This window comes from Colius striatus, chromosome 4, assembly GCF_028858725.1.
Source record: "Colius striatus isolate bColStr4 chromosome 4, bColStr4.1.hap1, whole genome shotgun sequence".
Taxonomy (NCBI): domain Eukaryota; kingdom Metazoa; phylum Chordata; class Aves; order Coliiformes; family Coliidae; genus Colius; species Colius striatus.
Window position 1 is genome coordinate 34,086,776 of NC_084762.1, and position 25,211 is coordinate 34,111,986.

Sequence of the window (25,211 nt, forward strand, 5' to 3'; positions counted from 1 at the left end):
CACTCAGTCACTCCCAGCATTATTCAGAACTCATTTAACAGACTAACAAATCCTGATATGGCTTACAAACTCTTCATATTATGAGTTCTCAGGACACCATTAAAGGTTGGACAAGATTCATACCCTAAGCTGAAGCTAATAAACTTTACCTGAACAGTTTGATCTTTAGTAAGTCCTACTTCCTACAAAAAAATACTAGAAATAACCTTTAAAAGTCTGGTTGTCAGTGGTGTATTTCATGGACCTATTTGTGATATCTCATTCTGTCATGTCTGTGTTGCTTATATATATCAATCTTTGCGGCTCTATCCTGGAAATCCTCCCAGCCACAGTCATTCTGTATCCTGCCTGAGAAAAAGTGGTCAGGCTGTAAAACATGCTAGAGCTTGTTTGTTTGCTCTCTCTCCAACAATGGAGGTTTCACATCCCTATAGAATCGTAGAATCGTTTTGGTTGGAAAAGACCTTTAAGATCAGCGAGTCCAGCCCCTCACCTAACACTGCTGAGTCCAACCACTAACCTCACACTGCCAAGCCCACCACTAAACTGTGTGCCTCAGCACCTCATCTACATGGCTTTTAAATATCTCCAGGGATGGTGACTCCACCATCTCCCTGGGCAGCCTGTGTCAGCGTGTAACAACACGCTCAGTGAAAAAATTCTTCCTAAACCTCCCTCAGCACAACTTGAGGCCATTCTCTCATCCTGTTACTCATTACTGTGTGAGAGGCCATGTCCTATCACACATTACTTGGGAAAAGAGATTGACCTCCACTTCACTATAACCTCCTTTCAGATAGCTGTAGAGAATGATCAGGTTTCCCCTCAGCCTTCTCTTCTCCAGGCTAAACTGCCCCAGTTCTCTCAGCTACTTCTCATAAGACTTGTGCTCCAGACCCTTCACCAGCTTCATTGCCCATCTTTGAACATGCTCCAGCACCTCAATGTCCCTCTTGTAGTGGATGGCCCCATGCTGCCAGTCCAAGTACCATAAATGAACCTTCCTGTCTGCCATTTCAATCTGTATACAAGAACAAATAATTCATAAGCATTTTATCACAAATACATCTACCTCAGTGATAGTCATCCACCAAGCTCCAGTGCTATATAATCTACCTGTAATCATAGAGCCAAACCGAACCTGCATCCAGTTTTTCCCTGCATTGTTTAAACACAGCTTCAAGGAAGGCTGGTGAATAACAACATGCTATTGTATATATTGCCTCAGACAGAATACTGTTTGCTGAAAAAAACAGGAATGAAGAGAACAGCCTTGCTGAAGATAATGTGTTTGAAAAATGAAGTCAATTTTGCAAATGGAAAAAAAAAAGCTCACCCAAACAGTGGACCAAGCTCAGTACTTTCCCTGTTAAGACCAAAAATCTCTTCTTCCCCAGACATCTTGATAAATAACTGGAGCAAACTGATAGCCAAGCCTTAGAATAGGTCAGATTTTCCTGGCATTCCAGCAACATCATCAGCCTCATACCACATTCCATTTCCTTTTTGCAATAGGAAATTAGGCTCCCAAACATGCACAAAGCCAATCTGCAATTCAAAGCTTCAGGTCTGAGGTTTGCAGAATACACAGCCAGGTGCACCTTCTACTCACAAGACTAAGCTATGTTTTATCATCTCATTTTGTAATGTTTAGGGGTTTCTAATGGCCAAATAAGGCAGCACTCTGGACTAATGGAAGCAGGATCTACGTAGCTATTTCTCATTTAAGATTAAATATTGTCAAAGGAATTTAGGTTCATAACTGTGGTTCATTAAAAGCCTAGGAAAATCTGCACTGCCTAGGAACTGGCAAAATATTCACTGATGCCCCTTTCAGAAGGTTCCCCATTTCCAAACAAATATCTGTGTGACACTTAAAAGCTGAGAAAATTCAGGTTGTTTTTTCCAAGACAATATCTGAAATCTCTAGGATTTTTCTGTACATTGCTTGGAAAGTGCTATCTTTGATATTGCTAACTTCACCCAGAAGATGCAAGAAATCCATTCTCAAAATGCTTGCAGTTCCAAAAATCTCAGTAAGAACAACAGCTCAGAGGAAACCCTGTATTATTCAGCCTCTTGGGGGTATGCTATCTATATATCTGCATATTTTTACAACAGCAACTAGTACCGTTTGCACTCAGGATGCAGAAAGAAGCTCAGTTTTCAAATGGATTACAGCTTTTAATAAATGGATTCTTTAGCTCTGACTAAGATAACTGCCTGGTGTTTATTTGATGCTTCGTTCTCATTAGAAATTAGACATTGGTGAGAATCTGGGTCACAAAGGTATTTGAATCTCTGTGCAGGATGAGGGTGAATAAAGAGAATGTAGAGAGATATAAATACTTCTGAAGATAAGTACAGTTAGTATCTACTGCGTCTTTTAAAGAGTGTAAGCATCATCACATTTCCATTATTTTAATATGACCAAAATGAAAGATAACAATACAGCAACATGATCCTTTCATATAACCATGGTGATATGAGATACAGACAGGAGCTATTTTTAAATTTTCTGGTGTTATTATTCTTAACTGGCTGCAAGAATAAATTTAAACAGGGAAGGATAGGGTGTCAAAATGAGCTCTTAGCTTTTTTATCTATGTAAGAATCCAGCAAGGACAAGACTAACTTACACGTACGGTGTTAAGATGCCACACATTTTACTGGAATGTCTCTCCCATAGTATTTAGGGCTCAAAATGATTACTGAATGTTGGCTACAGAAAGCTTCTGGAACTTGATAGTATCAGTGATGAGCCAGATGATACCATCAAGATCATATGCCTCACAGGGATTTGTAATGTTCAAATATTGCATTGAATAAAATCTTAGTGAAGGGAGGGATTTGGAAGAGAGATAGAACTATTTTACACTGATATTTCCAATAAAGGTGTGCTTTTGTTTTACAGGTAAGCAAGACTAACAGAGTTGATGCAGAAAGGAGCTACCCTGCTACTCCTTCTCCTGAGATGTATCTGTCTGAATCATCAAAATCAACAAAATGAACAAATCTTCTTCTACAAAAAAATGCAACTATTTTTCTGCCAGTTTAGCTTCGTGTGAATGCACATGGCCAAGGAGCCAGGTAGAAGTGCAGAAGGGAAAGCCCGTCCCTTGCAGCAGTGACCACCCATTGAGCTACATTCTAATAGATAAATGCCCCTTGAAGCTCCTGTCCACCGCAGAGTTCCTCGAGAGACTGAGCTGGATGGAATGGTATTTGAGGTTGAAAGCAGTTAGCAACCTATTTATTTGTAATTCTGTGGATTTACATCTTGTAAAGAATTATGATGTGTCACACATGGGATTTTGTAAGGCACTTCAGTGACTTATGTTCCGTATTTTTACTAAATCTCACACTCCTAACTCAATTACTTTTCCAAACCTTGCCCTGTACTGTCACTTGCAGCCCATTCTCGAGGTTTCAAGAATACTTCCACACACACAAAGCCAATTTTAGAAAAATCAACTTCTGTCTGTGATCGATAATATAACTTCCAGGCAGAAGCATTTTTTGTACTAGCTCAGAGGAATCTGTCAAGTCTAATGAAGTCAAAGGTAGAAAACAGAAACCAAAGGCAGAAAACAGCATGTTGTCAAAGGATAACACGGTGCAATTGATTACTCCAACTGAACCTCTGTGAAACTGTGGCCAGTGGAGGAGAGGTCTATTGCATTGTAACAATGCATGCAAGGGAAAGGCCCTTGAATAGGTACCAGGAAATGAGAAATGAAGACAAAAGCTTTTCCTTTACTGAGCAGTACAATATGCAACTCAGACAGAATGTTCAAAAGATAGCATTTATTTTTTTCTAAGAAGCAAATTCCTAACTTGAGTTTCCTGATAATCATGAAACTGCCAAATGACATTTTGCAAAACATTTTTCTTCCGGTTATTTGTGTGCTTAACCAAATGAACTGAGGAAAGTCTCTTACCATACAAGTGTCCAGGTCCTCCAAACGTTCTATCTCTGTCAATTCCTCAACTGTGATGATAGAGCGTTTAGTTGGTTTTTCTTCGGCTATCTCAATTTCTAGCGATTCCTGCTGTGGAAGTGGTTTGCCACGTCTGGTCAAATGGTCAGCCTGGAGGCAAAAGACACACCAAGCAATCTGTTAAAAAAGGCAAACCAAACCCAACCAGAAAGCTTACAGAACTTAAGTGAGTATAGATCTTAGAAGAACTATTACAAAAGCAAAGCTCAGTTGTGTGTGATGATCTTCAGGGCTTGTTTTGTAGGGTGTTTTTTTTCCTTTTTTTTAAATGAAAAATCCCTTTTTTTTCCACACATTCTAAGGAGGAAAGGAGAAAGTCTAACAAGAAAAATGAAAAGAAAAAAGATCAGATAAATAGTCATCCTGCTTTTGTCTTGTAATAACATTACAGGGCTTTCTCAGCATTTGTCCTGTCTTTGTTTTAAGAAAACAAAGCGGTGGAAGAGAAGCTTTGTGCTAGACTGTTTGGTTTGTTTGTTGGGTTTTTTTAATTAAATAACACAAAGACATGTACAATTTCTGCTAACGTAATTTTCGTAATTATTAGATGGATAAAATGTTATCACTCACTACCAGGAAAGCTCTGTTAAATGCCTCAGTTCTGTTTCACTCAAAGAAATAGAGAGATGCTACCATGAAAAGAAATCTTCACTGTTACTAAGTATCAGTGGGTAAAATCAGAGGAAAAATTCTAATAGTAATGAAATCCATTTTTAGACCTGCATAGCAGAAGCTATTACTAAGAACACAGAGGACGTTTTATAAACTACCCTGGATTGTACTTGGAATGGAGTGGGTTCATGTTTTCAGGTAAATGATGAAATATTTTCTAGTTCTGTTGGTAACTAAAGAGAATATTAAACAATATTTGTTAAAAGCAAGTATTTGGAGATTAGCTTTTTAAAGAGGCAGCTAGAGAGAGTGGTAGTCCACTGCTTAACACAGTTCCCTACAACCAGTGGATTGTGGTTTTGTTAACCATCAAAAAGGGTAAATATATGACCTGAGTCGATTATAGCTCACTTAAGTCTAATGTCTACTCATGAAAAACAACTAGAGAGCTGCTACAGATTTATCTTTAATCATACTAAGATGGCCAGAATAATAATTAATGCTAATCATCATCACATTAGGGAAACTCAGGTCTTGGTGAACAAGGTTTATTTTCCAAATTTGCCTCAAACACTATTGTGTCAATACAACATACACAGTCAATGTAGGTGGCTGAATTAGTAGTACATGACACTTCAATTTAAGGAGCTGGCACAGAACTCTGTCAGTGCATTTAATCTTTGCTGTTTTAAGAACTAGCTGCCAACTCTCAGATTGCAGCTGTCAGTTAACACTGACAAATTAGACAGGAGCTCCTCTACCAGTTTTTCTAAGATCCGTACTCTTCAATGTTTTCATCAGTCCTATGCTATCTGAAATAATCTACAGCTAACAGAAAATAAGAGAGTTCAATAGTGAAAAGGACGTGTTACAAAAGCAGGCCAAAATGGATCACAAAGTAAATCAACTCAAATCAAATGCACAGATAATCATTCCTTAGGAAGTGTCAATGAGCTATGGACACAGTCCTGCAAAGCAATAAGTGTCAAGTGTCCAGAAGATGTTGGTGGGAGGGAGATCTAGCAAACCTAGCTCTGAAAATGAGCTACCACTGAAAGTCTGACAAAAGGAAGGAATTCTTATCTCCATAGAATCACAGAATGGTAGGGGTTGGAAGGGACCTTTAGAGATCATCTAGTCCAACTCCCCTGCAGAAGCAGGTTCACCTAGATCAGGTTGCATAGGAACATGTCCAGGTAAACATAGAAAGTAAAGAATATCAGGAGAAAACCAATTTCCTTCCTATGTTAAAACATTGGCATTGTCTGTCTGGTTCTGGGGACTGTAATTTTAAAAGAGGATTTTAAAGCAGCTAGAGAAAGTGTAGGTGATTGTTACTGAAATGACTCAAAGGCTGGAAAAAATAACTTGCTGTGCAGGAGTCAGTGTATGTCCAAGTTCTGAAATACCACTGGACAGAGACGGCCAGCTAAGCCTGTTCCAGGATCAACTGCAACTAACTAACATGGATGCTCACACAGCAGGCTGATGCTCCTGAGACCAGAGGTTGTATATCTTACACAATATTGCTCTGTATCACAAAGACATGCCCTCAAATAATTTTTAATATGTTTTTTAAAAAGGAAAGAAAGGAAAAAATAGCGGGAGTGATTTGTTTTCTGTGTATTAGCACTTTCATAGATAGGAAATTAAGAGAAAAATATAAGATTCCCTTATCTTGTGAGGAAAAGCATCTGAAAAAAAAAATCACTATAAGCTGAAGGCAGAGAAATTTAAATCCGAAATGAAGAGCAGTTTCAATCAGGAGAGTGACCACCCACTGGCTTCTTTAAACAACAATCCTGGGTTCTCCTTACAGAGGCCTGATGCATTAGAAATAAACATGGGGGGGGGTTTGTGTTTACACAATTGTTCATTTCTTCTTCTTGCTCTGATGAAGCAAGTACCTTTATAATAAATAACTGTGCCTCCTGACAGCTTAACACCTTCAAATAACAGTTTTTTCTTTCCTACATTTCTACTCCTTTCTATTAAAACATTTCCCAGATAGCCTTAAAATGTGACCATTCAGGGAACGAGGTCTCAGCAGTCCCTCCTATGAAGAATGATACTTTAATTTCCTAAGTAACCAGTCCTTATCATCTCACCAGGTCAAATACTGTCACTATTCTTAGCTAATAGCTCAGTGTTGCATCCTGATGGCATTTTTAGTTTAAGGTATGACAACAGTGCAAAAGGTACTAGGACAAATATATAACGTAGCCTCTTCCGAGGTTCTATCTCTTGTAAAGCAAAGAGGCAAGAGTCTCGTGATCATATTTCAAATGATGCCATGAAAATAAAACCATATTTCAAAAAAAGAGCTGTGGCTAAAGAGAAACTGATCAAGGTATGAATATAAACAGCATTGTTAAGATACCCAGCATATTCACATATAAACCATACAAATACTCACCAGTTTGTGATGGCAATGGGAAAGTGCATCCAGGATTTCATCTACAACTCGGTCAGACAGGAAAGAAGCCACTGTCAGCTTTACTTCACTGTATGAGGATTAAAAAAGAGACAGAGAAATTTTTAATTCATGAAGGAAAACTTTGTCTTTATTACAAGTTCAACAGTGTGGTGATTATCCACAGTGCTGTCACTTTATTTGAAGTACAACATTAGAGGGTGTTAGGATACATGACTGCAGGTTTCAGAAATAGACTCATGAATCACACAATAAACACAAGGGCCTCTGTACCATATTTAACCTGCTCCTAACATTTTGCTAACAGCTGAAATAAAAACATCTGGGTAACAGAGCTGAATAAAAAACACATGTGAAACTCAGTAAGGAACACTCCATTACTGAAGTCAGAGAAACATTGATCTCAGATGAATGGGATCAGGGCAGTGATGCCTATTTAAGACCACTGAATAACTACAATCTGCTCATTTCTTCAGCTCCTTTCAGTGTTTGTCTGCCAGTTGAAGAACAACTGTACAATGTTGGTTGTCCAGTCTTTGCCATCACAACTTTGCTTCCTCTTTTTGATTTAGGTGACGGCTTTCTGTCTCAAGAACTTTACATCAGCCAATCCCTTTACAAAGATATACGTGGAACACCACTACATCCCATACACTGAATTGAGGTTTCACTGGTAACTTTCTATAAAGGAAATGTGTACCTTGACATGCTCTCTTGAGGTTCCTTCTTTGGCAATAGTACAAAAGGCTTGGGCTTTGGAGGTAGGAAATTCTTTGGAAAGGCAATGCAGTTCATGGGGAGGTAGAATGGTGGCCAACAGTGGGAAAAGAATGAGCATGAAGAGATTTCTCTCAGTTATCTACATATTAATTTCAAACAATATAAGGCAGAAAGGGTGACTATGTGGCACACTCACCCCACTGGTAGTTGCAGCTTCTACAGAGGGAAGGGGTGCTTACTGTCTCAGGATTAAGATTTGATTGGACTGAAGCAAAGAAAACTTACTTCCTGAACCATTTTAAACATTCCGAAGGCATAGCTAAAGCCTTTAACACCTTTTCCTGTCAATTGTGCTGCATGTAAAATGATATACTTTTCCATCAAACAGAAAGGATTCCTTAACCAAATGATGGCAGCTGCAAAAGTTTAAGTAGAGGTCAACCACATTATACTGTTTAAATATATTCTCTGGTATACATTGAATACAACAAAAAAACCCTAACCCAAATGCCCCTCAAAACAGTAAAAAGGTCGGGTAAAAGCCTCTTTCCCCCCACATTTATTTTTTTTTTAATAGAAATGAACAAAAATTGTTTAGGGTAAGTGTTTCTGCTCCAGGTTTGTGATTTGAATATCCAAGTTTCCATTTTTCAAGTATGTCTGTCTGCTATGCACATCTTCCAAAAAATTTTAAGGTGATTGCTACAGCTTCAGGACAAGGCCAAACAGAGCAACAAAGAAAGCACTGTTAACTTGCAAGGCAAATAAGTGCAATTTCCTTCTATTGCAGTAATTTGGTGTTACCTGAGAACATAAATGGGTCTGAAAAAATGTGTCAGTCATGAAAATGTTATTTGTGTACCATAAACACAAATTCTTAAAACAGAAGGACATGCATTAATGAGCAAGTTAACATCCCTGGAGATTCCAAATAACACGAATCTCCCAAATAAGGTTCACCAGACCTGTAGGACAATTTCCTGCTCTTTGAATGATGCCTTAATATAGTTTCTTGTGAGTCACAAAAGCATTCAAAAAATCTTCTACCAGACAAACACACACGCAACGCAAAATCCAAATCCTAGAACCAATTTTGTTAGATTGATCCTTTAAAGTACCTAATTTTATTGAGGATATCAATTCCAGATTGCTCCAAGAGGACATTTTTCACAAAAGTGCGTGGGATGGAAATCTTCTCGGTGCTAGCCTCAATCAGGTCCTCACGGATGCGAGCTTTCTTCATCACATTTGGGCAAAGGTTTTCTGCTGCATCCACCATAGACTCAAGGAGTGTCTGCAGCACAGTAAGCAAAAGCTAGCATCAGATACTGAGATTTTTATTAGCCAGAAGATCACAGTACTATACTGATGCATAACATTATGACACTTTTAGACTTGCAGCTTTTGTAATTTTTCTTCCTAATTTCCAATCCATTTTGCAATCCAGCTGTAATATAAAAAGCATTTTACAAAATAAAGCTAAGAAAGGTCAATATACTTGTCTTGAAAATGACTCTATTTTGGTTTTGTTTGCTTTTACAAATATGAATAATTTACATCTCAGTGTGTTTAACTATCAGAACAATAAATTAGCTTCCTCTGTGCACCTCGCACTGCTGTCTCTGCATGCTGCAGAAGCAACGGATGCTCTGCCGTAGCTGCCTTCGCTTGAAACTGTGCCCTGAATCAGTAATTTCCGTCAATACTCCAGACCTGCCAGTTTGTAAGAGGCATCAGAGCATGAAAAAAGGAGGCTTGCTGAGAAGTTGGTATGCTCTACAAGGCTGGAATACACTAGCCAAATATCAAAAAGTATCTACAAGTACAATTTGCAGTGGGCACACAAACTTTTAATGTATAGATCTCATTTACATACATATGGAAGCCCACAGTGAACAGATGCACTCAGTGACTCTTATTCTTTTTTCATGAGTGATCAAAATCCAAAACCAGGACAGGAAAAAAACATATGCATTCCATAAACAGGACCATGCAATCCCCAATCCCCTCATCTGTCTTTTTCTTAAAATAAGGTCACTCCTGCTGATGGTATTAAGTTGACTTCTTCTCCCTTAGACTTTCTCTTAGAAAAATCTTCCTAACATACTTCAATGCTATCAAATCCCTTTCAATTGCCTCAGATTTCTCTCTTGTCTGTGTCTGTGAGAAAGGTAATTCTGGTTTAAATCCTCTTTAATCACCTACTGGTTTCTTTTCCAAATCCCAGGTCTAACTAGAAGACTAAATAGCCCTTACTACATGCACTGGTTAGGGCTCATGTTCCTTCTCATAATCATCCATGTATGAACTTATCTCACAAAAAGTGCAGGAGATCTCCAATGGACACACACAGGGATCAGGATGAGACATAGAAACACTAGTGGTCCCCTGTACCACTAAAAAATCTTTAATCACACTCAGTTTTTGTATCCAAAAAGGTTAGGTAGGGCCACAGAAAGTATAAAACAATTATTGGATCACTTGAGAAACTAAATGTTAAATTCATCCTGTTTTATCTACATGCCAATACGTATCCTGAGTGCAGTAAACCAAATTTATTTATTAACACAGAGCAGTATTTTTTGCAAGACTGGAAATTTTCGCTTGTTCAAATTCTCTCCAATCCCATCAACTTAGGAAATCTATTTTAAGTATCTTCAGAAAGCTGTTTAACAAAAACATTTCAGTCACAAGGCCACAAGTGCTAGTCAGCAGGTGTGCAGAAAGAAGAGAATGGACTCCTCTACACAACTAACAACTCCTAACATTCAGGAGACAGATACAATGAGCAAGAGAACTGGAAGATGGTGATATCTAAAGGAAATAATGCAATAAGCAACAGAGCCAACAAAGCCTTTTGCACTAGGCTGGACTTTAAGACTAATAGTTCAAGCACTCCTGTCCTTACAAAACAATCTTCTCTTGCTTAAGCATCGCTTGTTTTGCCTATGTTTTTCCCTTGCGCTTTTTCTGACTGAAAAAAAGCTCTCTGGGTTCTGTGTGTCCACAGTGACACCAGCAGGAGAAGAGAAATGCAAAGGCCTTGATATAATTTCTCCGTTGACCAACTCAACTCACTCCAATATATTGTGTTTCCTCATCTAACTTCTTCTTTCCCCTGCTTTCTGTTCTTTGAGGTTAAAAAAAAGAATAAATCTTTCATTTGTCTGAAGAGCATTCATTGACTTTATCTCATTTCCAAACACTTTTTCTAGAATCGGGCTCTGGTTGCTATGGAAGCTAAAAATCAAAACTCCACTTACAGTAAATAGGATGTTTTTTTCCCAACAACTACAAAAAGAACTGTACTTATGTGAGCTCCTTATCTATCTTCACCAATAATAAACCTCAGATGATGTTCTGAATTGTCCTAAATAACTAAAAAAAAAAAAACCCAAACAAAACTAATCCACGTTCAATGTTTCCCCCTCCACCCAAAGTACACCACCAGAGAACTTAAAGGAAAACCATTCAGCCTGGCGTGTAAATTAATACAAATGAATGTTACAATACACAAAAAGCATTATGACTTTATAGTTTCTTCTATGGCACTTGAGCTTAAATGCCACACAAATCAAAAGTAAATGTGAAAGTTAGAATGGCTGAGCTAAAGTGCCTCTTGCTGTAAATGTGTAAAAGTATAAATCGAAGACCCATTAACTCAATCTTATGCCAGAAATTATAAATAACATTCCAAATGCTGAAGAGGCTTCTCCTCCCCACTCTTTCTAAGACTCTCCAAAACGTACAGGATTTATTTAAGTGCAGGAGTCCTGCATGAGAACTACTCCTATTCCAATAACAGTCTAGAAGTTCCATGAGGAAGAATCTTATGAATAAATCATTTTTATGTCTTCAGAAATTAACTCAATTAAATTAAATAATTAAATAATGCTCATCTTATTTCATATAATGGGGGAAGGGAGGAAAATACTAAAAATTCTGCACCATTTTCCTCCTCATTAAGTTTTTAATTTTAAAAAAGTAATTAGTAATGCCATACTATTATTGTTCATTATATTCTTACCGACTGAAGCATTTTATGTTCTTTCAACTGAGAATTCAACTGACACTTTCAGATTTTGTGATAAATTTAAATATATTGAAACACAGGCAAGGCAGCTTAGTCATAAACTTAAGCTGATCTGAACTGTTTCAGAGCCATGGTTTTAAATTCATCAGCTTCCATACAGATCCCAACAGTTGCTAAATTTTCCCCACCTTGACTTCTTCTTGAATTGGTTACTTTTGCACATTGTACCTATGATGTTTCTTTGCTGATTATACAGTAAGATTTAACACAGTCGAAGGTATAAATTTATGAGTAAGAGCTGGCTGAACACACAGGTCAAAATATTTACAGACCAATGACATTTCTTTCATGAACTGGGGTTTAACATGGAACTTGTGAAAAGATCTCCTGTAAAGCTGCCTGTACTAACTATTGGGGCACTCTTAATATTTCCAAGTTGTTGGAACTAAACAGTTAAATGTTGGAATTCCGCACCAGGTTCAAAACTGGTCACAGGGTAAAAACAAATCTGCAATGGAGTTTACAGAAAAGCAGCTTTCAGGATACATTTACTAGTGAGTACTTTTCTCCAGGGCGTGAGACTTTTTAGGGCACTTGAGAGATGCCTTTATTAAAGCTCTAAGGAGCAATTAATCAGTCTTCCCCTCCTAGAAGATAAGACAATAATAAATAGTATATACTCTTTCTGTCCATTGCAAACACTAAAGCAATTTTTACCCAATTGGGTAAGTATCCAGATAACAAGGCACAAAGTTGTAAGAAACCAATAAAAGATAACTTACATACAAATTAAATTTTTAACATGTGGCACATTTGCATTTAGCAACAGATTTCAGGTTTAGTTATTTCTAATATTTCTAAATACATGTAACCACAGACCTTAAGCTGCTCATCCACAACCCTTGTGACTTCTCCAGCCATGGATTCAAGTGTCTCTTGGATTGGATTGGAGAGTGAACCATTTGCTCCTGCCCAAGAAGCTCCACCAAGATGATACAGATTTGGTAAAAGCTGTAAGACAGAAAGAATATCTTGAGAAAGCAGGTTCAACATTACATGTCCTCAAATCTGGACGAAAAAGAGGAAATCTCTTTGCAATATCAATGTCTTTGTAAGTTTGAATTGTTTGCCACTTACAGCTGATCATCTGAAGAAAATACACTTTTTTGCTATCCTGTTATTTTAACTTCCAAAAAGGAAAGAAACTACAAGCACATGCTGGACTATTCTTCATGTTACCAGTATGCTGAGAAAGGCTTACTGTTTTGGAGTTCTTAGCATCCCGCATAAGCCGTTCTGCAGATTTGACATCTTCCTGTACAGCATCCACACCACAGTTTCTTAAAGAGTTGAGATGATCTTGCACTTTTACACATATTCTGTCAATCATCTACTTGAACAAAAGAAGTAGAAAAGGTAAAGCATCAGAATGTTGGTCAAACACAAACTGAATTCAGTCTAAGCAGAAAACCAACAGTAGTATGATGAAATTTATAGTAACAATCTGGAAATGCATGATCAGAGCCTTGAAGTATATTAGTGCCACTGAAGGAAAGCATTACATCTCATAAAACCACAGGTAACCACTGGAAAAATAAATAAAACTTTACCATTTACAAAAAAAAAAGTTTCAATATTTCTACCACCAAGTTATTCAGTTAAAGTGTTGTTATGTTTTCCAGAGCAAGTTTAATGCTGAAAATGTTGTCAATATATCTAACACTCCAAAGATCCCTGAGTCGTTAAGAACTTCAGACAATGGAAGCAAGCTCTGTCACGATCCATTCGACAAATACCAACACAGATTTCTCCTGTCTAAGCAAAACACAGATGTGCAGGCTTCTGGGACATTCTCTCAAAATGCAAATATTCCTGGTTACAAGGGAATTATATTACAAAAGCAGAAGATTCCATCAGACTTTTCACAGGGGTATAAATTTAATTTAAATCTGTATCTGCAACACAATTTCTTCAACATGCTGAAAATACAGGGCAGGTGGTATATCTGTATCCTTACAAGACAAATCAACAACACTGTCTGACATATAGTCGGTTTTGATTAAGATATGCGAGGCAGAGAGATAAAAAACAGTTAAGTCTTTATCATTACACATTAGAACTGGCTACCTGACATTTTGATGCAACATCTGAGTGCATGTGTTATTATAGGATGTCTAGGGTTTGAGTATCATATATCATTAGCAACGAGATCTGAAATAATTTCACAGTATGCTCTTTTTCTGGTCCCCAAGATTCTTCCTCTTCAAAGGGTTTTGGGTGGTTTTTTTGTACAAGTACAAAAAGCTAATCAATTATTAGACAGGTGAAAATCTCATTGGGACATCTGAACTAAAAAATCCCAAAGAAACACACTCTGAAAATAATAATGCAATTCCATCATGCTAACTAGAAAATATTTTCCATCTCTCTCTTAAAATTGTTCTTAAAATTCGTTCATATTGTACACAATTTAAATAAAATGAGTAATTTTATTCTACTTTCAAAATAACAATAAGTTACATTTGCTGAAACCTGATATGAATGTGGTTGCTGGGGAAAAGTACAACTAAAACCACCAAGCTATAAAAAGATCTAAACTTAATTAATATGAAGATTAACAACTTGGAGGGAAAAAAGTTGGCATTAGAATAGATAAATTACTAAAATAAAGTGATGCTGCTCTTGCAATTTTTAGTGACAGTACATCTCCATATACCATTTTCTCTGCAGAAAGATTGGAGGGTAATTTCAGGTTCTAGTAATAAAATGCCATCCCACTAAATGCAAAACAAAACAAAACAACAACAAAAAACAACATCAAAAAAGCCCCAAAGGAATATGAAGCATTTGTGATACCTGGTAATGGCTGACGAAACACAAAATCTTCCCAACTTCAAACAATATTTTGGGCTGTATCAAAGAGCAAGTCTTTTCATCTGTCCAGACTATAAAGAGCATGGAAGACTTCCTTTGTTCCCCCCCTCAAAGAGGAGCTTCTCATGATACCCAGAGTTCTGCAGGTGTAAGGGAGATGATGCCTTACTCTGTAAGGCTATTTGCTCTAGTGGTACCTAAGGGTATTTCCTCTGTACTAGACAGAGACTGGAACTGACTCAGATACCAGAATTAGCAAAGTCTTATGATGACGATGCTTTTCATGCTGATGAGAGCCTGCTGAAAAGTCAGACTACAAAGCACAAATGAACTGAACTGTTCTTAGTTCCAACAGCAGTTCATTCAGAAACAGCTTGGGTCTTTCTCTACACAGTACTGTGATGGAGCACTGGAACAGGCTGCTGAGGTGGGTTGTTGAGTCTCCTTCTCTGCTTGACCTACTTTAGACAATGCTGCTCTGGCAGTGGGGTTGGACTAGATGATCTTTCGAGGTCCCTTCCAACCCTTAAGATTCTGCGATTCTGTGACAACACCTCCTTATCAGAAAAGCTTTTTTTCCTTCTAAAAATATTGTCATTGATGATCATTATTTCTTGGAAAACAAGTATAACCTATGAGGCACATTTTGGTTTAAGCTACTCTGGCAGAATGAGAGAGAAGTCTGTCTCCAGGCGGATTTCAGAAGTACTGGTAAGGAACAAGTTCTCACCTGTTGAGTGGTACTGGTAACAATGCCTTGCTGCAGCCGGTACGCTTGCTCCTGTAGGTACTTCCTGGTCTCGTGATTACGAAGCAAGTAGTTTTCTATCTAAAAAACAAAGCCAGGTTAGGAAATTGATCTGACTCCCTGCATTGCAAAGCTAATATGCTTTTAATTTTACTGTTGTATCAGAAATACGGATTAATAGGAAAAACTGCCTGTTTGTTATCTTGCAAACCTTATTCTGTGTCTCAGTGCTTAACAATCACATTGGCAAACATTCATTCACTCATAGACTAGTGAAACATGATTAAACATTGTGGTTTTGCCAGTGTTTTCTGAACTAGTCTCCTATTTTGAACAATTTCCTAAGTTACACTGACAAAGGTAGTGATCCAGGTTTAAGACATATTTGAAGTGACTCTATCGATGAGATGTTGGAGACAGTAACCACAAGACAGTTGATTGATTTCTTTTAGATGCATTTGCCTCACTGTGAAGGCACAGATTTAAATAGCAGTATGGGTTGGAGAGAAGACAAAATATTTAAAAGTGTCTAACTGAAACTGGAGTTTCAGTTCAAAAGTCACTTAAGGCTAAGCAGTATGTAAGCGCTCTTCAAAGACAAGTGATTCTTTCTTACAGCTGCTTGTCACAGCCTGCCACAATAGTCACCAGCAGTGACAATCCATCAGCAGCTTAATGGCATATAAAGTAACACCCTAACCTGGCTCTATCAAACTTAGCCAAACGAAAAAAAAAACCATAGTGATAAGCTGTTTAAGGTTCATGAAAGGTGATGGATCTAGTCTGAAAGGAAGAGACGGGAACAGGATGGGTGGAGCAGCCAGCAGGTTGTGAGGCAGAGACCAATAGGGATGGTCACCTCTGAAACTACATCAGCAGCAAGAACTGTCACAGTCTGATGATGCCTCACAGCAGTGTAGGGTTTATCCAGTCTGCTCACACTGTATGCACAAAGTGTGCTGCAGAGATATCAGAGCTTAGGGAGTTAGCTACTATGTCCATCTGGTGCTGGACCACAGCCAGGAGCATTCCCACTGTACTCAAGCTGGTGTGGTGTGCTGAAGCTTATGGAACCTCCTGAGATCCCAGTCAGTCCATTTGGGTGTCCCTGCAGTGGGCATGACAACTCAGCCCATGTGGGTGGTTGGGCAGGCATTCTTACATGCATGGAGTCAAACACCTTCACAGCACTGCTCCCAAGACTTTTACCTTTCTTTCTTTCTGTTTTGTGAAGAAAGTCTGAACCACACATGCTAAAACCAACTCAGGGCCAAACAGCTTTAGCAACTTTCAAATGAATAGAAGAAAATGCTAACTGTACATAATGACTACTTCACATGTAGAATTTCAATTCCCACAGCCAGAAGCTTTACAATACTTTTTTGAGACACATCTATCACTCTAGATATGAATCTATCTATGGTTATTTAAATAAGATGTAAGAAATATGTTCATCCTCCATTATTCAGATTGTTTAAAGCAAAATTTAGATCATTTTTATGCATCAAATAAAAAGGCACTAACTACCAGCATTTCCCCCTCTAAGAATCAATTTACTGAAAAGTTCTTTACTAATAAGGATCATGAGACATTTGCGTTTTGATCAGAGTCATCTGTAAGATCTGTAAGGTGTTTTTTTTGACCTCACCCTGGCTGAAGGAAAGATACTCATTAAAGAGATGTGAATTGTATGCAGGAGGCTCATTTGTAGCTCACAAGAATGAGTACATCAAAACTCAGTTGAGAGTTTTATAACTAATGCAAGTGGAATAGTTACAAACACCGTTAACACCTCTTCATCAAAAGAAACATGGTGCAGTTAGGGCAATATAATGTGTGAATATTGTACAAAACAGTATAAAACACAGGCAGTAAATGTTTTTATCCTCCCCCAAATTAAAGACCACCCTTTCTCTTGTACAGTGCTGACTGCACTTTTTACGACAAAACAAAAACCCACATAGCAATAAGCATGTGCACATGGAAATACACGCAAGCACATATGTAACAAACGTGCCAGTTTTGAACTCTCCCTTTCATAGGTATGTATACAGCAACATGAGGTATAGTTTACACTTGTTTAGTTCTGACTTTTTGATACTACACCATTGCATTCCATCAGTCTCCGCTCCAAACATTATTTGGAATAAAAAGCCTTACATGGCCCTTGCAGCACTTGATCACCACATATATGCCCAAGCAAATTAAAGAATCCACGAACCTAGCCCAGAATTCTTACTCATCCAAGCATGAAATCATTGCCACTTAAAATTATGACTTTATTTGTAGTGATTTTATTTCTGTATGTTGGTGGTATATGCAATACCTTTTGCAGTGCCTCTTCTGTTTTCTCAGGGTTTGTTTTGAGTGCTTGGGAAGCATCATTCATCGGAATAGGCATGAATCTCAAAGTATAATTCCTAAACAAAAATTAAAAATAAGGTTGTTTAACAGTATAAATTAACCTAATTTCTATGCTTCTTTATGGAGAATAAACTAGAAGGGAGAAATAAGATGCATCTAGCTTGTCTATGCAAGGTACTAAGAATGTATTTTTCACAGTTTTAAGTGGACTAATTGGAGTCAAGTATGTTCCTTCTTGCTGCCAACTCTTCTTTACCACCGGATAGAGGTGGAGATTTTGAAAAGCAAATTATGCAGTTAAGTGGCCAGTGCCCAGTGGCTATCAATTAAAAGCCTTGCTGCCCTCTGCACCTTTGTGCACAATGCTGAATCACTTTTTCCGATATCAAAACAGAACAGAGAGTGATGGCAATTTTGTCAGATCTAAGTCTAAATGGAAATATTCAGTAACGGATAAATCGCAACTAAGAGACTGAGTGTCAAAAATGTACTATTTAATAACTCTTGTGTTTACAGTGAGTTGAAGACACTTGCTGAATTTTTAATAAAAGCTGACAAAATAAGTGTAACATCTCCGTGTTACTTGATGTAAACAATTGCTCCCTGCCTGTTACTTATTTGTTTACAAAATATTTCCATGGTTTCATTTATCTGCTGTGATATGAGACAAAGATAATAAAGACAATTGCATTCCTAGTTGATCTGATTGAGGTGAAACTGCTTTATAAGTGTTGGTCTAGATCATCTCTAGAAGGCTCTTCCAACCCCTACCATTCTGTGATTCTGTGATAAGGTTTTGACTCAAGTCAAAACTGTATTTAAACTCTGAGAACCCAAATTGTCTACCATGACACAGTTAAACCTGAAATACTACGTGCAGTGGTATGTCCACACATCTTCACATTTAAACAAATGAAATAAAAAAAGAGCAAGGTGTTCTTAAAACCTTGAAAGGAAATTTTTCTTCCTATTTTCAGTTAGTTTTAATTTCCCATAAATATCTTCCTCCTTCTTTGACTGTCTGCAAATGTCTCAAAAACTGTCTGGTCCTATTCCATTGCTACAGGAGTATGGTTGGAACTATTTGCGAGTACTTAAACAGTAACAATTTCAACTAAGTCAACTCCATTGACTTCAATGGACCCATCCCTCACTATATGCACTAACTCCCAGCAGTAGATACCTTAACTGCTGTGACACTGTAAAGTTCTTTCACTTCCTCTCCCACCAGTTGCTTAGCCACATGTAACACCACTCTCTGAAGGACAGTGGTCTTTTGAATTGCTAAACACATAGATTCCTCACTGATACTATCCAATATTTTACCTTTAATGATAACAGAAGACTTCTACACATCTTCTCCAATGTAAACATGGTGATATATAGCTCTTGGCGGCAGATAGTTACTCACGTGGAGTCAGCAAAGACCCTGTCCTTCCACAGTGTCCAACTGCCTGCTGCATCACACACAGAAAATTAACTTTTCTTTCTAGCTGTCTTATCCTTCAAAAGTACTGTGCCTACTGTAAAGGCCCTGTTATGTATTCTCATATAATATGAAACAATGAATAAGTATCTGTCCACTGGGATGGGGAAAATTTTTAAATGTCAAAGATACAGAGTGGAGAGACAGATAATAATTACAGAACTTGCTGATTTTCTGACTAGTACTTGGCAGATGTGGTATTTACTTGGTTAAAAAGAAGCAAAGGTAGATTTCAAAGTATCTCTGCAGCTGTTTGACATTTAATACATCCCATTCATTGAAATTTATAATTGACAGCTCTCACGCTAGTAATTCTATGTTAAATTAAATTTAGTCAAAGGTTTAGTGCATCCTCCCTCAAATACAGAGACATACACACTGAGGAAGGGGATAAAAAGGCAAGGAGATTTTACGGACACATAGTGACAAAACTTAAGATGATTGCTATCCTAAGGAAAGTGCACTTGATTTCCTTTCAAGCAGACAGCACTGTATCAGAAGGCTACTTCATTTTCATCTAAGAATTAACTGTCTCTCAGAGACAAAAAATAAATTTAAAAAAAAAAAAAAAGAAATCTAGAATTTAAAGCTCGCTTTTCAACTTTGATCAGAGCAACATTTATCTTCACACTTCATTTTTCTGTTTCCTTTGAAGTCTAAAATATTCCTCCATTCTTCTTTTTATTAACACTCCACTTGTCTCTTGAAACAGCGTACATCTATCAACTCAATAATCCAGTAATTTCATATCACAATGGTGCTCTCAGCAAAGTGCCTATATTTTAAAGATGTCAAATTTCAGAGAGGTGCTCAGAGACTGGAAAGGATGTCTCAAAAACCTCCTGTTTTTCCCCCTGCACACAGCATGTGTGACAACAGTCCTGCATTTTATTCTGTGTTATTTCCACCATAGTAACTACTGCTCCATTCACAACATTCACTCTCTGCTGCAAAGTGATGATTTTACTGTCTATTTTTATAAAAGTGCAAATAAGAACATGTGTTTTGAAGGCTTAGACATGTGAACTTCATATCACTGCTAAAGCAAGAAAATTCCAGCATTTCCCACCAGATTTTGGAAAACGAGCTATTTTTTTCAGTCAGTCCATATAGAAATAACACCTTTTAGAAATGAATATGTGGCAATACTGTACAGTTCTATGACAGAAGGGGCTCTGAGCTGCAAAGAACACGAGCACATGTTTATTTTTGTATTCAAATTACAGAGATACAAGTCCCTGTTTAATGGCCAGGCTGATTAGGGTTCCCACTGTTCTCAGTGCTCTCTGGAACTGACATCAGTACTGGACTCTACAGAAGATCCTCTCAGCATCTCACATCAGCTGGTTGGGACACCTTTAGGGCAACCCACCCAACAGCCATAGCCATGCTCCCGAAATTCCCCTGCAGGAAAAACGTTTTCACACAACTAAAAGCAGAAGAAGAAAATCTGGGAGGAGGGGAAAAAACCCACTCTTCGGATTACTCTAGACTGTTTTAAAGTCTGTGACAATCCCTCCCAATTCTCTTCATCATACTAGGAAAGCCTAGCTTGCCTCTTTTTTAGTTTAGTACATGACTATTTTTCTTAAGAACAAAATCAACACACTCGTGTACCCCCAAGCATCTTCAATATATTTCATTCCATGTGGAGCAGCAATTCTTTCCTACAGAGTACTGATGATTTCATGTATTTTTAGGAAACTTTTGTATGGTAGAGGATGTTTCTCAATCTGTCTTCAAGATGGATCATTTAAAGGCTAATTGTTTTCAGCCAGTACTGCCAGTCCTTCTCCAGCAAGTCTATAACTTTGATGCTTATGGCTTAGTTTCTGATATTATTAATGGTTTTATCAGTTTTAAAATGTTAGAGGAGATACAAAATGACCTCAGCTTCCAAGCTAAATGAGATGTCACCTCAACAAAGTGCAATGTCACAAAATTATCTATAGCATTTCTCTTTTTTTCTACTTAGATGATTTGCTTTTGCCTTGGGATTTCCCCATCCTTTCTATGCGTTTATCCAAGCACTTCACGATAGAAAAGTAAAGTTGATGCTAACCAGAAAATAAACATATTTTCTTTCCTACCAGTCTTTCTTATAAATGGACATGCTATTACTCTCTACTAGAGAAATGTCTGCAAATTGACAAATAACCTTTGCAAATTATTATTCATTACTATCGATGAAATCACTCCAAGATGATAGCTTAATTATGCATCATTTGTATAATTACCCCTTCAGTGCAACTGAATTCCTTTTGAAACCATGTATATAAACTACAGCCATTTCATAGAATGAGCAATTTTATAAGCTCTAGCCTCATGACACCTTCCAGGGTTAAGATGTTCTCCTAAGTAGTTATACAGTTTTCTAAGACATCTTTTCTAGAAACTAGCAATTGTATCTTACCTTCACCTTCTAAAGAGAGCATTTGTTCCCGTCTGAAGGATTTAATGACATGAAACAACTGCAACTGCTTCTTAATTTAAGTCTGTAATTTTTCCCTCTTAAGAAAAGTAATAATAACATATAAAGAACTGTGATGGGGATGGAGAGAGATGAAAGTCATTTAGCATCTATCACTGGTAATGGCTGCAACTGTGAGTAAGCTCAGGGAAGCAAAATGATCTAGACCATAGTGATTATGATGCACAACTGAGTTCCTGGGAGCATCACTATTAGTTGAAACTTGCTGGGAGAAAGGAAAAATAGATCACAAAGGTATGCTTCAGTAATTTTCTGGTATTATACACAGCTTCATTCACTGACTAGAAGAGAATTTCTGTGTACTATCAACACAAGAGAATGAAGAAAAGGAAAAATATTCTCAAATTCAGAATTTGAATGCTAACAGCAGAACTCAATGGCCTTAATGCTGATAGTAGAGATGAAAGAGCCACAGAGTACTTTCTCTATCCTTTTTAAAGATGCAAGTCATAAATTTGCCTTTAGATTAAGAACTCTGATGCTTAAAAATGAGAGTGCTCAGCACTCTCAGATCATATTGACTGCAGTGAGAACTGAAGCTGCTCAGATTATTCAGGATCTAAGTCTTTGGCCTCTCCATCAGTCATTCAGTTCCTTGAGAACTTACTTTTCCAGCGCCACAGCTATGTCCTGGAAGCCCTGGGCAGTGATGTTATTCTTGTCCCATATTACAGTTCTGGCAGGGAGTGTGGGAGGTAGGGGGGACAGAGAGAGGAAAGGAACAAAAATTAGTTAGACAAGAACCACTGAATAAATCTATATTGAAAGAACATAGTGCTGTATGTTCAAAGTTCTATAGTGGGAGACAACATTTTCAAAACTTGTCTTTAGTTATATGCTAAAACCTTGGAACAACACAAGTTAGGGACAGAGATACTACAAAATTCAGTTTCTCTTTCTTTAAAAGGGACTTGGCAAGCCCACCCTGAAAAAAAAAAGAAAAAGAAAACTGCAGTAAGCAATCAATATGTTCCACATAGGCTACATGGCTACAGTGATAGAAAAATGTATTTTAAAAAATCATGCTGATTGATGGTCAAAATTTGCAGGCTAATCCTGTACGAGCTCATCATACAGTTCCTATGATTCCGTATGCAGCATCACTAGCTGCCAATAAAAGCCATTAGGTCAGGTGCATAAACTGTAGCTCTTTTGAATACACAATTGTGATAAGAGTGATCAAGCTTTCCCCCTCCTCCCCCAATTTAGACCACTCAAGCAGACTGCTTGGCAAACACACGTTCAAAGATCTCATTAGTAGTCAGAAGAGACAGTCAAGCAGATAAACCTTGCTTGTACAAGAGCACTAGTTGCAATTGTTCCTTAAAAAAAAAACCAAAAAAACCAGTTCAAACCCAAAGATTTCTGATGTTTTAAAAAAAAAGATAGATGGCAGAGTTTTATAGGTATTGATACCCTTCTGCTGTTGCAGAATTATATTTTTTAGATGGAAAGATGGAGGTAAGAAAGGGAAGAGAAATTCTACACTCACTCTCCAAAGATCAGATATGCTTAGGGTCAAATCTTGGATATTTTTGTTGTTGGGAAGTGTGTTTATATTTCTACCCAGATGTAATTTTATAACATTTTAAGCAGAGACAGTTACCATTTCATTATTCAGTTTGTAATCACGCCACAGACTGTACTGACATTATGTCATCTGTGACATTCAGTATACTGTGAAATATTTCAGTCTGCCATCCTGAAATCTGTCAAGGCTCTATTTCTTCAGCTACTGTGGTCATTTCAGGTTAATACATTCCACAAACGAAAGCCATCTCTCCACGGTTTTCTTTACATTTGCAATATTCATTTTGGGCATAGCAATGCAAAGACGAGGATCCCTGTTTCTAAATAAAATAGTCAGGACTGTTCTGGGGAATTTCTTATCCTCCAGGGAACAAATGTTTGAAGACTAAGCGTAAACTGGTCTCTTCACACACACAATACGCTGAGGAAGGTTCATCTCCACAGTCTGACAAGAGGAGGAATGAGGATTAGCTTTCCTGATGATGTGACATGTTTACAGGACCAAATACAGATTCGTGCTGATTGAAGGTTTTACTGTTTGCTAATCACATGCTGGATAGAAAAAAATAATACTCTCAAGCCATCAGTGCCAGACGTGCTAAAAAGTAGTGAAGTTGTCAGGTGGGTGAAGTTGCAGAGAAGAGATGCCAAGGTCCATCAGCACTTTTGGCAGGGGGAGGGATGGACCATGCTGCTACTCATTCTGAATTCCACATACTTTTAGTTCTCCTACAGTCTGATAGTCCAGAATGTAATGAACAATTTACTTCAGTTTCCCACTCAAGTACCAGAAATTTTCTTTGATGGGAAAGCCTTCAGTGAAAGTGAGAGGAGAGCAGAGCAGAAGAGAAAGACTAAGCACTGGGAAAAAAAGTTCCCAGAGACACTGTGGAACTCTGTACCTGAAAAGCCTCAAAACCTGCCTGGACAGAGCCCTGAGCAATCTTGTACAGCTTTAAAGCTGGTGCTGCTTTGAGGACATTGGATCAGATGATATCCAGAGCTCTGTAAGAAGGGTTTTTTTTTCTTTGATTCTAGGAAATTTAGAGCTCTGTTGTTCCAACAAGAACCAGGTGTTTCTGATTGAATTTAGATTTTTATTTTTACAGTTTCAATTATGGAAATGTATTTGCAGAGACAATTTGGTTCTCTCATTTGTGGGTTTGTTTGTTTTTTTAGAGGAAAGAAGGATGAGAATCTTTCCAAATGGACACACTAAAAAATGTCTGTACCTAGAAGGGTTTTGAAGAGAAATAGCTTGAGAATAAACCAACAATGTCAGTATTATGAAGCCATTCTATCTTTTACTGAAAATAAAATTTCTCTTACCTGAGCTTGGTGTTTATCTGTAGGGCTTTTGCCAGCATCTTTGCTCCCATATCTCCCATGGCATTTCCACTAATATCTACTTTTGTAAGAGAAGTATTGCTGCCCAAGGCATTAATAATGATGGTCACCTCAGTTTTCAGCTTGGAATCTGCGAGGGACAATGACTGCAGTGGCTGTGGAACACAGAAAAGGCACTGATAACAGAACTCATAGTGCATTTGTTCTTCAAACACAAGCCAAAAGAAGTTCTAAGTTCCCCAAACTCATGGATACAGCAGTAAGCATCAAAGAGTTATCTCTGTGTTTGTTGCAAGTACAACACATGATAAATTAGGAGTCAATAACTTACAGTAAAAGTATCAAACACCTACACACACACAGATTAAGTTCCAGCACCTTGAAGAAAAAAATGAAGTGACAGTGCCTCCAGTTACAGTCACTTAAGTATCACTTAATACAGCAGGAACCTGAAAAGAGGCAAGAGAGCAACAACCAGCTTCACAGTACAACCTCTAGTGTCCAGTCAATTTTGCTTTACCATCTTACTTCCCTGATACTGATAAAACTATGTAGCACTCTCCTCCTCTCC

General features: G+C 37.7%; 1 protein-coding gene across 7 annotated transcripts in view; it reads right to left on the reverse strand.

Moving 5' to 3' along the window:
- Window positions 1-25,211, reverse strand: part of CARMIL1 (capping protein regulator and myosin 1 linker 1) — a 212,858-nt gene that overhangs the window by 39,168 nt on the left and 148,479 nt on the right. For 4 of the 7 annotated variants that reach the window (XM_061995598.1, XM_061995597.1, XM_061995595.1 and 1 more), the window contains exons 21-29: window positions 24,623-24,816; window positions 22,371-22,439; window positions 17,749-17,842; window positions 15,405-15,503; window positions 13,062-13,190; window positions 12,680-12,811; window positions 8,886-9,061; window positions 7,030-7,117; window positions 3,942-4,091 (exon numbers count right to left, since the gene is read on the reverse strand). In XM_061995598.1, the coding sequence (XP_061851582.1) occupies window positions 3,942-4,091; window positions 7,030-7,117; window positions 8,886-9,061; window positions 12,680-12,811; window positions 13,062-13,190; window positions 15,405-15,503; window positions 17,749-17,842; window positions 22,371-22,439; window positions 24,623-24,816 (1,131 nt within the window). The remainder of the gene's footprint in view (window positions 1-3,941; window positions 4,092-7,029; window positions 7,118-8,885; window positions 9,062-12,679; window positions 12,812-13,061; window positions 13,191-15,404; window positions 15,504-17,748; window positions 17,843-22,370; window positions 22,440-24,622; window positions 24,817-25,211) is intronic. The other 3 variants (XM_061995599.1, XM_061995601.1, XM_061995596.1) reach the window with 1 other exon arrangement.